This window comes from Puma concolor, chromosome A3 (genome assembly GCF_028749965.1).
Source record: "Puma concolor isolate L17-30 chromosome A3, mPumCon1.1.hap2, whole genome shotgun sequence".
Taxonomy (NCBI): Eukaryota; Metazoa; Chordata; class Mammalia; order Carnivora; family Felidae; genus Puma; species Puma concolor.
This window is the reverse complement of record NC_141669.1, coordinates 126,049,267-126,062,200: the sequence shown is the minus strand read 5'-3', so window position 1 is coordinate 126,062,200 and position 12,934 is coordinate 126,049,267. Positions and strand designations below refer to the sequence as shown.

The 12,934-nt window shown below is 47.3% G+C and overlaps 2 protein-coding genes across 2 annotated transcripts; one reads left to right on the top strand and one right to left on the bottom strand.

Moving 5' to 3' along the window:
- Positions 1-204: 204 nt before the first annotated feature.
- On the bottom strand, positions 205-3,278 carry WFDC10A (WAP four-disulfide core domain 10A). The gene is made up of 2 exons (XM_025932824.2): positions 1,802-3,278; positions 205-869 (listed from the first exon to the last, which is right to left on the bottom strand). The coding sequence occupies exons 1-2, from the start codon at positions 1,896-1,898 to the stop codon at positions 724-726; spliced, it is 243 nt and encodes an 80-aa protein (XP_025788609.1). The 5' UTR covers positions 1,899-3,278; the 3' UTR covers positions 205-723.
- A 6,725-nt stretch (positions 3,279-10,003) lies between these two features.
- WFDC9 (WAP four-disulfide core domain 9) lies at positions 10,004-12,169 on the top strand. Its single transcript, XM_086702331.1, has 2 exons — positions 10,004-10,354; positions 11,300-12,169. Exons 1-2 carry the CDS (start codon positions 10,159-10,161, stop codon positions 11,449-11,451), a joined length of 348 nt encoding a protein of 115 aa, XP_086558457.1. The 5' UTR covers positions 10,004-10,158; the 3' UTR covers positions 11,452-12,169.
- The last annotated feature ends 765 nt before the right edge of the window (positions 12,170-12,934 follow it).

The following is a 12,934-nucleotide window of genomic DNA, read 5'->3' as shown; positions in this document are numbered from 1 at the left end:
GAATCCTTTTTGGATAGTTGGCCTCATGGTAAAGGGTGAGGGTTGAGTGTCTTGGGCTAAAACTATCCCACCCAGGAAATGTTGAAAGAGGACACAGTTTGTGGAGATCTTCCCGCAGCCACTAGGATGAACAAGTAGAGAAGAGGAGGCCGGTGAGAAAGGAAAGGCCGAGGGGCTCCCCCTAAGGGAACAGAATGGGGAGAACAGAATGGAGGTAGATTAAATTTAAGAGGCGGCCCCCTTGGGGTCTCCTACTCTGTGCCTCAGAGTGTAGCCCCATCTACCTCATGTTTAACTTGGCCCTTCTGACTCCAGGCTGAGGAGTGTTCTGGTTAGCACTGGGAGATACCATAAATGAGCAGTTTCTCCCTGGCAGGACTGTTTCAGTGAGCAGATCAACAATGAGGCTGGGCCTCAGGGGCCTGCAGGGGAGCAGGGGCCGATGGGAGAGAAAATAGAGAAGCATGACAAGGGGAGAGAGATCAGAGCCCCGGACTCAGAGAAAGGGTCTGCACTGGGTCCTCAATGCTTACAGGCACAGGGAGTAAAACAGGCAGGTCTGTGAACATTTGTGCTGGTTTATTTGACAGGAACAGGCGGTTCAGACAGGAGGGAGGGTGCATTCCTCTTGACATCCTGGTGCCAGGGATCTGCGGTCCTGGTGTTGGTCTGCCTAGAGGGTTAGGGGAGCAGGGTGCACAGCCCATCCCCCTCACCCACTCCCTAGAGTGCCATGCAGACATTCCCACAGAAGGTTGAACAGCATATGTTATTTGCTTGACAATCTTGGTGATATTCACATGGACGTCTGCACATATATATGTTGGTGTGCTTTTCACAAACCTTGACTTCATTGAACTGCTCTATTTCTGAAACAGAGCAGGAGCAGAGTCAGTGGAACCAGACCCCTAGAGATCCTGTGTCTCAAGCTTAAAGCCTCCCCAAAGACCCCAGTACCCAGGTCCCATTTATGAAGCTCTTGGACTTTTCAAGGCACTCACTTTCTGCCCTTTACACCCAATCCTGGTGATTGGTAGTATCTTAAATCCTATATCCCTCCACTCTAGCCAACAGATCTCAATGCCCGGCCTTCCTGGGCCCTCTGCATTCTCTGCAGCCAGGAACGTGTCTCCCAAGTTAGTCATGGTCTTGGTGAAGTCACCCCCATAGAATCTACACTATAAGAAACTCAGCAAAGTCTGAGACATCCTGCAGAGCCACTCACTCCCCAGAATTTGCAGGGTCCAGAGAGGAAGATGACCTGTCACCTTCCCCCCCTCTCCTGTGCCTGTCACTGTGTCCAGGACCCCTGCCCCTTCCCAGAAAATACCACTTGCACTATTTCCCTTCCACTGCCATCATCCTGGTCCCTCTGATGAGAACTTTGACTTGACCCTGGACACTCCAAAACTTACTTTCCCAGGGCCCTTTCATTCTGTACCCACCCCCATCGATATCTCTGGATGCTTACAGGTCACATATGGGCAGAAATCCAAGAACAGTGGTTCGGTGTCCCCAAGTGATTCTCAGCCCTGATGAGGGTACACTGCTCTGTGTACCATTTGTGTCTGGGTACTTCGAATGGAGAATCAAAAGACAAAGTTTCCCCCTCCACCCCCATCAGTGTTCCCGGTGCTGGGTAAAGGGGCCAGAGGGCTATCGTTTGGAAAGACCCAGAATCTTCATAGTGCTGTGGTCAGAGTAGGGTGTGATTTAAGGTTCCAATTTCCAGGTCCTCCCCAGACGGGACACAGCCTCTCCTGGCCCCTTTCCCTCCCCACCCCCTTAGTCCATCACCTACTCTGCATCCTGTTCAGTGTACGGTGCCCTCCCTGGACCTGTAGCAGCGGCAGCAACACAGAGAGGAGCAGGGTGGGCAGGAGAGCCTGGGTTGGCATGACTCTGGCCGGAGTGGACAGCTCTCAGTTTGGGAGTCTCTGGGTGCTTGTCCTGGGCTCCTCCCTGCTTCCACTGGCCAAACAAGGAGGCTTTACCCTCCTCCTCTTTGCCTGCCCTTACCATGGCCTGTTCTCTGGGACTTAGACTCTTCAGATGACTCCTCCTCTTACGTGATTTACTCTCTCCTTTGCAAACAATATTTCCTACTTTCTAATGATAAGATGATTCACAGAAAGAGGGAAGAAGGTATAATTTTTAAGAATTGTCATAATCTAACTGCAGAGAATTAACCTGTGCCTGTTTGCATTACCATTCTATTTTTTGCATATTTAACATAAAGTATCTATTGTTTTCTCACATTTAGAACAACTGACCTTTTGTTACCCATCTGGTCCCACCCTCATCTAATCAGGAAAACATTCCCCAGTGTGGTTTTCCATAATTACACATGTCTAACTTAAGATAAATATCTATTGTCAGGGTGCCTGGGTGGCTCAGTTGGTTAAGTGTCCGACTTCAGTGTAGGTCATGAACTTACAGTTTTGTGGGTTCGAGCCCCAGGTCGGGCTCTGCGCTGACAGCTCAAAACCTGGATCCTGCTTTGGATCCTTTGTCTCCCTCTCTCTGCCCCTTCCTTGTTCCTGCTCTGTGTCTTTCTCTCAAAAATAAATAAACATTGAAAAATTTTAAAAACTTGTCTATTGTCAAGCATTTGCCTTGTTCTAATTACTGATTATCTAGACAATATTATGTTGGGCATTTTCAACCATAAACCTTTTAGTTTTTAGACTAATATAAGAGAGGTAGAATTTATGGGTGTAAGAGTTAAGTTATTTCAAGTATAAATAAATAAATGCACACATATATACATGTTTACCTGTATAGACACACACATACTTGGAGACACAAACAGAGAGAAGGAGAATGAGATTTGTAACTAAACATGTTTGCATCATGTTGAACTGAACAGAGGATGACTGTCAATTTCCTCAAACTTTGAAAGGCACCACAGCATAAATCAGGAGATATTGTGGGGAATCAGCCCTCTATTGGCTATAAAAAATTGAGTAGCAGGGGAATGTCCTTAGGTTTTGTGCTTGTGCTAAAGCAGATGAGGAGTGGAATCCTGATTCCAATATTTGCCAGCTTTGTAATACTGGGACTATCCGATGACCTTTATAGACTTCGTTTACTCATTATTTCTTGGCACCTCCGCTGTGAGGATGAAATAAAATGGCATCTATAAGCACCTTCATACTACCTGGAACACAGCAAGTGCTCAATGTAACATTAGTCTTCTCTCCATTCTCCCTTCCCAACCACACATAGCAAGCCCCGCACAAACAAGGACCAAAAGAAGTCTCTTACCTCTTAGTTTATACTGGAATTGGACTCTTAGAAGAAAAACCTTTTGGTCCAGGAGTCAGTGGGACTCTCATGCTTATGCGAGCAGATCCGCTGACTCCACGTGGATTGGAGGCATAGCCAGGAGTAGACGTACAGGAACCCCAAAACAGCCATTTCAAATGAACTATGTCTACTCTCTTAAAGAACAGACAATGTGGGGGAATTTGTTCTGATTTTCTGGAGGGAGGAGGTGAAGTCTGCTCCAGGGACCTTTTCTCATCCTATGAGGTTGAGGGTCAATTACTCTACCTTGTCCTTCAACTTATTCCTTCCTGTCGATAGGCTCCACGACCTACTCCCTGAGGGGGAGCCCCTCGGCCTTTCCTTTCTCACCGGCCTCCTCTTCTCTACTTGTTCATCCTAGTGGCTGCGGGAAGATCTCCACAAACTGTGTCCTCTTTCAACATTTCCTGGGTGGGATAGTTTTAGCCCAAGACACTCAACCCTCACCCTTTACCCTGAGGCCAACTATCCAAAAAGGATTCCTATCCAAAAAGAATTCCTAAGTGATGCTTACATTTCCACGAGCAGCCATTTTTGTCTTTGGAGACTGGATCCCTTTAAAAATGCAAATGCTGGGGCGCCTGGGTGGCGCAGTCTGTTAAGCGTCCGACTTCAGCCAGGTCACGATCTCGCGATCCGTGAGTTCGAGCCCCGCGTCGGGCTCTGGGCTGATGGCTCAGAGCCTGGAGCCTGTTTCCGATTCTGTGTCTCCCTCTCTCTCTGCCCCTCCCCCATTCATGCTCTGTCTCTCTCTGTCCCCAAAATAAATAAACGTTGAAAAAAAAAAATGCAAACGCTGTATGATCTCACTTATATGTGAGTAGAAAACAAAGACAGCCCAAACTCACGCGTGCGAAGAAGAATTCGGTGGTTGTCAGAGGTGGAAGGTAGGGTGTGAACAAAATGTGTTCAAAAGGCACAAACTTCCAGTCATGAAATGAGTAAGTCCTGGGGATGTACTGTGCAGCACGGTGACCGTGGTTAACAATACTGTGTAGCAGTACTGAAAAGTTCCTAAGAGACTAGCTCTTAAAAGCTCTCATCACAAGGAAAACAAATGTGTAATAGTGTGGTGATGACTGTTAGCTAGATTTATTGTGATGATCATTTCACGACACCAATTTTGAATCATTATTCTGTATACCTGAAACTAACATAATGTTATATGTCAACTATATATCCATTTGAAAATGCAAATGCATGTGGAGTAATCGATTTCTAGGATATACGGAGAGCTCGGGAACGGGGACTATGAGAGCAGGCACCAACGACACAACCTTGCAGCCGTGGAAGAAAACATAGGCGCACTATGGATCAGAAATACATGAGCAAGTATTATGTACAGGCGTAATATATGTGTGCATATGTGTATATATAGTCGTATAATAATATGTATACATACATAATAACGTGTATGTACCTATACATACATCTGTGCCCATATGGGTGTGTGTAGACATATGTGTGTTTGTACGTCTGTGTGTGCATGTGTGTATGTATATGAGGGGTGTTTATATATGTGTGTAAAAATGTGTGTGTGTTTATATATGTGTGTGTATATCCACCGTGAGTGTGTGTGCCTGTGTGTATAAAATATACGGATAGTGACAGCCAGAGCCTGCTGTTTTCCTAAATCCTACACAGCTTTTTTGCACACCCGTCTGCGTGATCCGGAACCAAGAGTGGCAAGAATCCTGGGAGGAAGCTCCTTGGCACTCTCAGCGACGGTGCTCCTCAGACAGACCCCGAAGGGCCCCTAACACCTGGGCCAGACCCAGGGCAGGGCTGTGATTGCCCTGTACAGAACATCGTTTACCTACCATAGAAAGCAAGGCCTTGGGAATCCATAATTCAGTAGCTTTAGGTTTGGCACCATTTGCAGTCCCCCTCAAAGTTCCCTTCAGTTTGCTCCCACACATTTGTACCCAGGTCCCCAAATTCTGCCCTTTGTCTCTATACAGTCCACCCTCCTCAGCCAAGTCCCCGGAATCCCACTGCTCGATGCACCCGACACATCCTGGGGCACATGGCTTGTATATGGGTGTCTCCAGACAGTGTAGGAAATATTCCTGGAGACAGAGTTTGCAAGAAGGAGGTCTGCTCCTCGGGAGCCCTGGCCCGACCTGCCCACCTGACTCTCCTCTTTTGTCTAATCAGCTCCAAGTCACGGGTACGAGTGCCCAATATACTGCTCCTCTCTGATATTTGGTGAGCAGACCCCCCCGCCCCTCACCTCACAAACTGCCAAGATTCGTGATAGATTCCGTCACTTCCCTTCCCTCATTTGCTGGGTGGTCATCTGTCTTTCCTAAAGTCCTTCCTACACAGTCTCTTTGTATCCACATACGACCCCCAGGGCATTTGGTGGGAGACAGTGTGATGCCTGCAATAGCAAAAGAGAATCAATACAGAGGAGGTGGGACCTTATTAGCACAAAGCAAGTTGTACAAACTGCCCTTCACTCCCCGCCTTTGGGTAGAATCAGATGCGCCACAGAAAGAGTCTAGACTTGGGTCTGCTTAGGTGGCCAGAGCTGACTCGGGTACACAGCGTTCCTCCCAGCTTACAGGAGGTGCTGCTCACATCAAAGAAAATCCGATACTTTGGAATGGGAGAATATCAGAGGAAAGAGTCTGTGATACGGCCACCGTGTAGTTCCTGGGTAGAACTTACAGATCTGCCACAGCCCAATCACCGTTAAGTTCCGGGCCTTTGAACTTTGTTTTTCTGCTCCTCTGCCCCCCATTCCAAGCCACTACCTCCCCTCCCACTCCCCGGGTGGAAGTGGTCACATAAAAGAGCTTTCAGCCAGTTACTGCAGACACTCACCTCAGACACCTTCAGAGGTAGGTGGGGGTAAGGGTCTTGACGCATGACATTTTATTTGTGGCTTCTTGGAGGAGTTCCCGGCCCAGGTGCTGTCGACACCATTTCTGTGAGATGGGGATTGTTGTCTCTGGTGTTCCAATAAGAAAATTGGGAGAGAGGTGACATACCTGTCTGAGGTCACACAAATAAAAGGGGCAGACGTGAAACAAGACACCCGTATCGCTGACTCTAACTAAATCCAACACTTTCTCCTCTTAAACATTATCTGGAAAGCCGAGGACCCTGAATTCTGAGGGGAGCAGTAGTTCTGGGTCTTCGTGATGCCCAGGGGCCTTGTCATCACCCTACACTCTGTCTCAAAACATGCCCAAAGAGTCGCCCAGAATTCTCTATGTGAGTAGTGCCCAGCCTGGGCGTGATTCTATTTCTCTTCTCTGGCTCAGTGAGGGCACCTGAGGTGTGCGAAGAAGGGGATAGGACACCCCCAGGATCCTCAACACCCTTTGAGGGCAAGTAAGGAACGCAGAAAACTGGACTAAGGGCAAGGCCTTGTCAATGAACAGATCTCAAAGTTCTGGACAACTTAGGTGGAGAGTGCTATTTTTTTTTTTTAACGTTTATTTATTTTTGGGACAGAGAGAGACAGAGCATGAACGGGGGAGGGGCAGAGAGAGAGGGAGACACAGAATCGGAAACAGGCTCCAGGCTCTGAGCCATCAGCCCAGAGCCCGACGCGGGGCTCGAACTCACGGACCGCGAGATCGTGACCTGGCTGAAGTCGGACGCTTAACCGACTGCGCCACCCAGGCGCCCCGAGAGTGCAATTTTTAGATACAAATAAATAGCTGCATGGAACCCCTGGCTTTGGATTTACTGTGCACCAGTCTTCCTCCTTCTTTGTGCAAAAGGCAGTTTCCAGGACCCCAGCTCTACCCCGGTGCGTGCTCACCTTCACCCAGCTACCTCCTACCTCAGATCCCCACCTGTAAGTGGAGGACGGAGCGTCGGCATCGCGTGTCTCTCTTGCCGTGTGCCGATGCCCTCAGAGGACCACAGAAACAGTCTGAGCCAGGCTCAGGAATCGGACACCCTGCCACCTTGAGCTGGCGTGCTTGTGCAAACAACGTGAGTGATTTATAGGATTTCTGGAAACCTGTCGTGCTCGAAGAGAGTTTGCCTTTGCCCTGGAGCTTCACCAGTCAGGTTGTATCCTCTGGTAAACACTGCCCCATGGCAAATGAGCCCCAATGCCTTCACTTGGCAGTTTTCCTTCATCAAGCCGTGCTGAGGCAGGCTGGCAGGGACACAGTTTCTGAATGGAGAATGTGGGAGCGCAGATGTAAGCACCTAAGAGTGGAAGCCCCCCCGGCATCTGATCTTTTACATTTAAAGCTGCTCTCCTTTGTTTCTCCCCACAATCTCCTTCTCTCCTCTTCCCTTCAGGTCTCCTAAATCCAACCTGCTCAAAGTCAGCGTGCCAAAGATTCACATGCCTAAAACTTGCATTTTTCCGGCTTCCAAATTTCACTTATTCTGAAAGGAGAGTAAGTTTCCAAAGGCCCCTTGGAAGCATTTCGCACCTTTTAAATGATCTGTATGACTTACACTTGCTTTTGAGCAGAGGCATTTTGGTTGATTCGTCCAGAGCAGCGTTTTTCAGTAGCATTTTATGTGATGATAGAAATGTTTGATGTTTGAGCTGCCCAATGTAATAGCCACTAGCTACGTGTGGCTATGGAATGCTTGAAAGGACTGGAAGCTGAATTTTAAGTTGACTTAAAATAGTCACATATGGGAAGGGCCACCATACTGGACAGGGCAGAGGAGTCTCTTCTGCTTGGTTGAAAACTTCTGAGCAAATATAAAGACCTTCAGGGACAGGAACAATCATTACCTGTGACGATGCAATCATAACATTAGAATTTTGACCTTTCCTTGGGCTCTTTTGTTTTCCTTCCTTTCTGGTTTCAGGACGGCAAAGCAGAAGATAAAGGTTAAAGGGGGCAGACAGTAGAGCACTGGGAAGATTGACTGGTAATTATCTTCCCCCCACCCCTCAGCTGCCAGTTGTCAGCAGGCTATTTCATCTTCTGCTTCACTCTTTTTTCCTTAACGATTTCCTTAACCATCTCTGGGGGATTGATCGTGATATTTATAGTTGGCTTGTTGGCATGACTTGTGTGATGTGATCATATTATTTTGTCTCCCTTGTGTCTATTCTTTATTCAGTATGGCTAGTTGTTTCTTTTCTCTTCCTGGAAGATGTAGGCAGGAGCCCCACCTTTTGTGTGACTGCTCAGTCACAAAACATCTCAACCTAATAGTTAAATGTGCAGGTCCATGTAACGAACCACAACTCCACCAATTGTTGAGAACTGTGAACTCGCTCCTCCCTCAGAAGCTCTAGCTTGGGCTCTTTGTGATTCTGTTCTGTCACCCCCATCTGGCTAAAAAACTTTTCTGCTTCCTAGAGAGTAGAGGCAGGGAGAACCAACAGGAGGAAGTAGGACAGCTCTCACACAGTAGATGCTATCCTAAGCTGGCTTTGTGCTGCTGGCGCCTTTTCGTGGGAGATTCCAAGGGTTCGCTGCAGACACAAAACACTATCTGGCCATTTACAATTTAGATGTGCCCCAACTGCAGCCCTCTTCTCTGCTACTAAAGGCCATTCTGGCCAGATCCCTCACCCTTTAGAGCCTCAATCATGACTCAGATCTATGGTATCCCTACAAACTTCTGGGACACACAGTAAGCTCTATGAGTAGTATCCACAAAGCCTTTTCTCTCAACTTGGAATTAGAAGACAGCTTCCCTGCTTCCCGAGCAGAGCTTTGTACTAATAAAATCGTTGAAGGCCTCTCTACAACTCCTTTAACTTTGGGTCATCTGATTAGATCAACGTTTAAGAGGTCCCTGACCCGTTCTTGGCTGTCAACTTTCTCAAGTCCTACTGAGTAACCCATCTCTCGTAACTCATTTTGAGTTCACTCTGGCACTCTGTCATAGCGTCTAGACTAACACTTCCATTATACTATCCTATTATATATGTTCTGAAGTAAAAAAAAAATATTCAGGACACTTGGTGGGTTCTATTATCCAGGTTCATAAAAATATTGAGGGCAACAAAAAGGATACACATACACTGGTTATCTCTGGGTGGTGCAATTACGAATGCCTATCTATTTCCTTCTTATATTTTTTGTTGTTTGACTAGTTATACAAACTGAAGATTTATCGATTTTTAATCAGAAAACGCAATGCATTTTTATTTTTTATTAAATATAATTTATTGTTGAATTGGTTTCCGTACAACGCCCAGTGCTCATCCCAACAGGTGCCCTCCTCAATGCCCATCACCCACTTTGCCCTCTCCCCCACCCCCCAACAACCCTCAGTTTGTTCTCAGTACTTAAGAGCCTCTTATAGTTTGCCTCCCTCCCTCTCTGTAACTTTTTTTACCCCTTCCCCTTCCTTCCCCATGGTCTTGTTAAGTTTCTCAGGATCCACATATGAGTGAAAACATATAGTATCTGTCTTTCTCTGCCTGACTTATTTCACTTAGCATAATGCCCTCTAGTTCCATCCATGTTGCTACAAATGGCCAGACTTCATTCTTTCTCGCAATGCACTTTTATTTTTAAAAAAAAATTTTTTTTCAACGTTTATTTATTTTTGAAACAGAGAGAGACAGAGCATGAACAGGGGAGGGGCAGAGAGAGAGGGAGACACAGAATCGGAAACAGGCTCCAGGCTCTGAGCCATCAGCCCAGAGCCTGACGCGGGGCTCGAACTCACAGACCGTGAGATCGTGACCTGGCTGAAGTCAGACGCTTAACCGACTGCGCCACCCAGGTGCCCCTCTCGCAATACACTTTTAAATGAAAAAATTTTGCAAAGGAAGTGGCTGTAATGTGAGATGGGGAAGGAGCCTTGGGAAGCCAATGGCTAGTTTGATATGTTGTTGGGTGACAGAGGGTGTAAAGGGACAGTAGGAGAAAGAATAACCCAATATTCATAAGCATGTTCTCTCTCTTTCTGATCCTACTCTCCTTAATTCCTGTTGTACCTCTGGCAGCATTGGGAGAAGACCAGAACTTAACCCAAACACGCATAGAGACTACTACCATGAAGCCCTGGGTTCTCCTACTCAACGTGATCATCTATGGGGTTGTGATGCCTCTGCCTGTGCTGGGAGGCCTCAGGAACAAGACATTTTGTAGGTGGTATGGCAAGGGAGGAGGGGTCTCTGCCCAGGCCCGGGATGTCTGGTGTAGCTGATTCAGGGACCACCTTTCCCGGATCCCAACCCTCCTTAGAGCTGAGACACCCAAGAAAGATTTTGGTTGGATGTTGCCAATCAAGTGCCCCTCCATGCTCCCCCTCTCATCTCTGAAAGCAACAATCATGGGTATATGGAAAGGGAACATAGTTCAGTCCATAAGTCCATTCCATAAGCTTGTGGGAAATGATATTTGACAAAGGTAGACTACCTTAGGTAGGGGAAGCACCAACACAGAGCTTCCCTCTGAGCCCTTCTTTTCGGAATCTCTGTGCCTTTGATGAATACCAAAAGGGCAATATTATTTCCTTGGAATATGAAAACTGGAAAAAACTAATAAGGGATCCTTAGAGTCTAAGTTTGGGGTCAGAGGATAAAATGGGGATAGTAAAAGGAGGGTACTGGGAATCTGGGGAGAGGCTGAGTGCTTAGGTGGTACCAGCAAGGAAGCAAATAGACAAGAGGAAATATAGGTGCCTATTCTCCCCCAGCTCAGTCTTCCATTCTGCAAACTGGGTGTGGAAATTGGAGCTACAGTATATTGCAGGCCCTGAAATCCAACGTCCCATGAGAATAGACTTGGTGAAGTGGTGCCATTAGATGATGAGGTTGTCCTGGGTCCTATCTTTAGGGAGCTTGGGGAGGACCCGAATGCCTGCAGTGCTGTAGGGATGTGGGGAGAGAGGGAAGGCATGGCGTGCAAGAATGGTCTCCTGTGAACAGACACAACTAGAACTCAAGAAAAGGATTTTCTTAAAACGCAGAGAAATGTTTTGTTTGTGACTTCAAGCTCAGGTTCCAGAGCTTGGGGATAGTTAAGCTTGAGAAGGGTTTCTTCTCTAAGTTGTGGGTGGGTGGATCTGCCAACATCTATTGTCTCAGTTTCAGTTGGAAGAACAGTGGTCGAGCAGTGCTGGATACAGCCTCTGTTACAGTACTGTGAGAAGAGGTGCACTAGATTACAGGAGTGTTTATCTCCCAATCATACATGCTGCTGGACCTTCTGTGGAAACATCTGCTTGGACAATGAGTGAGTTGTTTGGAGTGGCAAGGTCGGGCCTAGATATGCTTCCTCACTACTGGTCACCCTCATTCAGAAGGTGGGACCTGGAACGGAAGTCACCCAAATCCCGGACAAAGAAACAGGCAGCATAAGTCAATGCCCTACTATCTCTGTACCTAGGCTGACATTCAGGGCAAAATAAATCAAGACACAAACATGGAGGGCTCCACTTTTCTCCCTTCTCATTCAGTTCCCCCAAAAGGTCACCCATCAGTTATTCATCCCTCCTTTGTCCAAGGCCCCGATTATGGACTCCTTAGTCTGGCCTCTGTGTGGGCCCCTTGTCTCAGGCAGGCCCACGAGGCCCAGTCTCCACCTGTGTGATGAATTGGCAAACTTCTTGGGAGAAATTGCTTAAAAGTGGGTAACCCCTGAATTACAGAACAAATTCCTTTTCCCGTTAACCGGGGCCAGGGGTGTTGTTAAGTTTGGGAATGGGTGTTCCCTGACTTTTAACCACCTGACTTTTCTCTTCCAGAGAACCCTTTAAATCCATGCTAAACCTCTAGGCTCTAGCTGCCCCACCACTGATGTGGGCTAGAGGATGCCTATGTAGTCTAAGAAGAGTGCTGCCTGGCTACCTGTTGAGTTATTCCCTTGCCCTGGCTGAGGACCATTCTATTCTCCCCTTGATCTCTCTGTCCTGAGAAGTTTCAAGTCTCAGCCAAATAAACTGACAACCAACCCGAGGGCTCTGCAGTGTGTTATACTCCATTCCTGTGGTTCCATTTGTCTCTTCACAGTGATCGAACTGTTCTTCCCACCCCACTACGGGTTATAGACAACCCAGTTAGTCTGCCTTCCCAGTTATTCAGTAGACTCACGGCTGTAGCAACAATGCAGAGATTTAGAAAAATGTCAAACACAATTAAAGCTTATTCTCATTCACAATAGATTTCACTGCGGGTGGTTGGCGAACACCCCCATGCCATGCATGATTCAAGCACCATACATCTATCTATAACTCCATCATCTCCCAGAGCCTCCTCTGCATCCAGCCAACAGATGGGAGAAGGTTGCATGGAAGCTCCTGCAGAAGGTTTTTAAGAGCCAGGCCTAGAAGTGGAGCTCTGCTCCATCCACATGCTATTTGCCATAATGTGGTCATGTGGTCCCTTATTTGCAAAGGAGACTGGGAAATATAGTCTCGCTGTATGCCCAAGGAGAACAGAAAGCAGGAGTTGGTGAACACAGGGTGGTCTCTGACCTGTCTACTTAGGCAAAACCAAACTCCTCAAGCAAGACCCAAGACCTTGGCCTCCACATCACTGCAAAATGGAACAAGCGCCCCCTGGAAAGCTGGTGGCTCCTCTCATTAGAGAAGGTGGTCCTGCCGTCAAGACGGGCACTCAGCTTCCAGAATCGTCCCTCCTTCTGCCTCCTTATATCCTCTTATTCCTGCCTGTTGTGTCTGCATGGTAGTTTTACATGGGTAATATGAGTCATATCCTGAC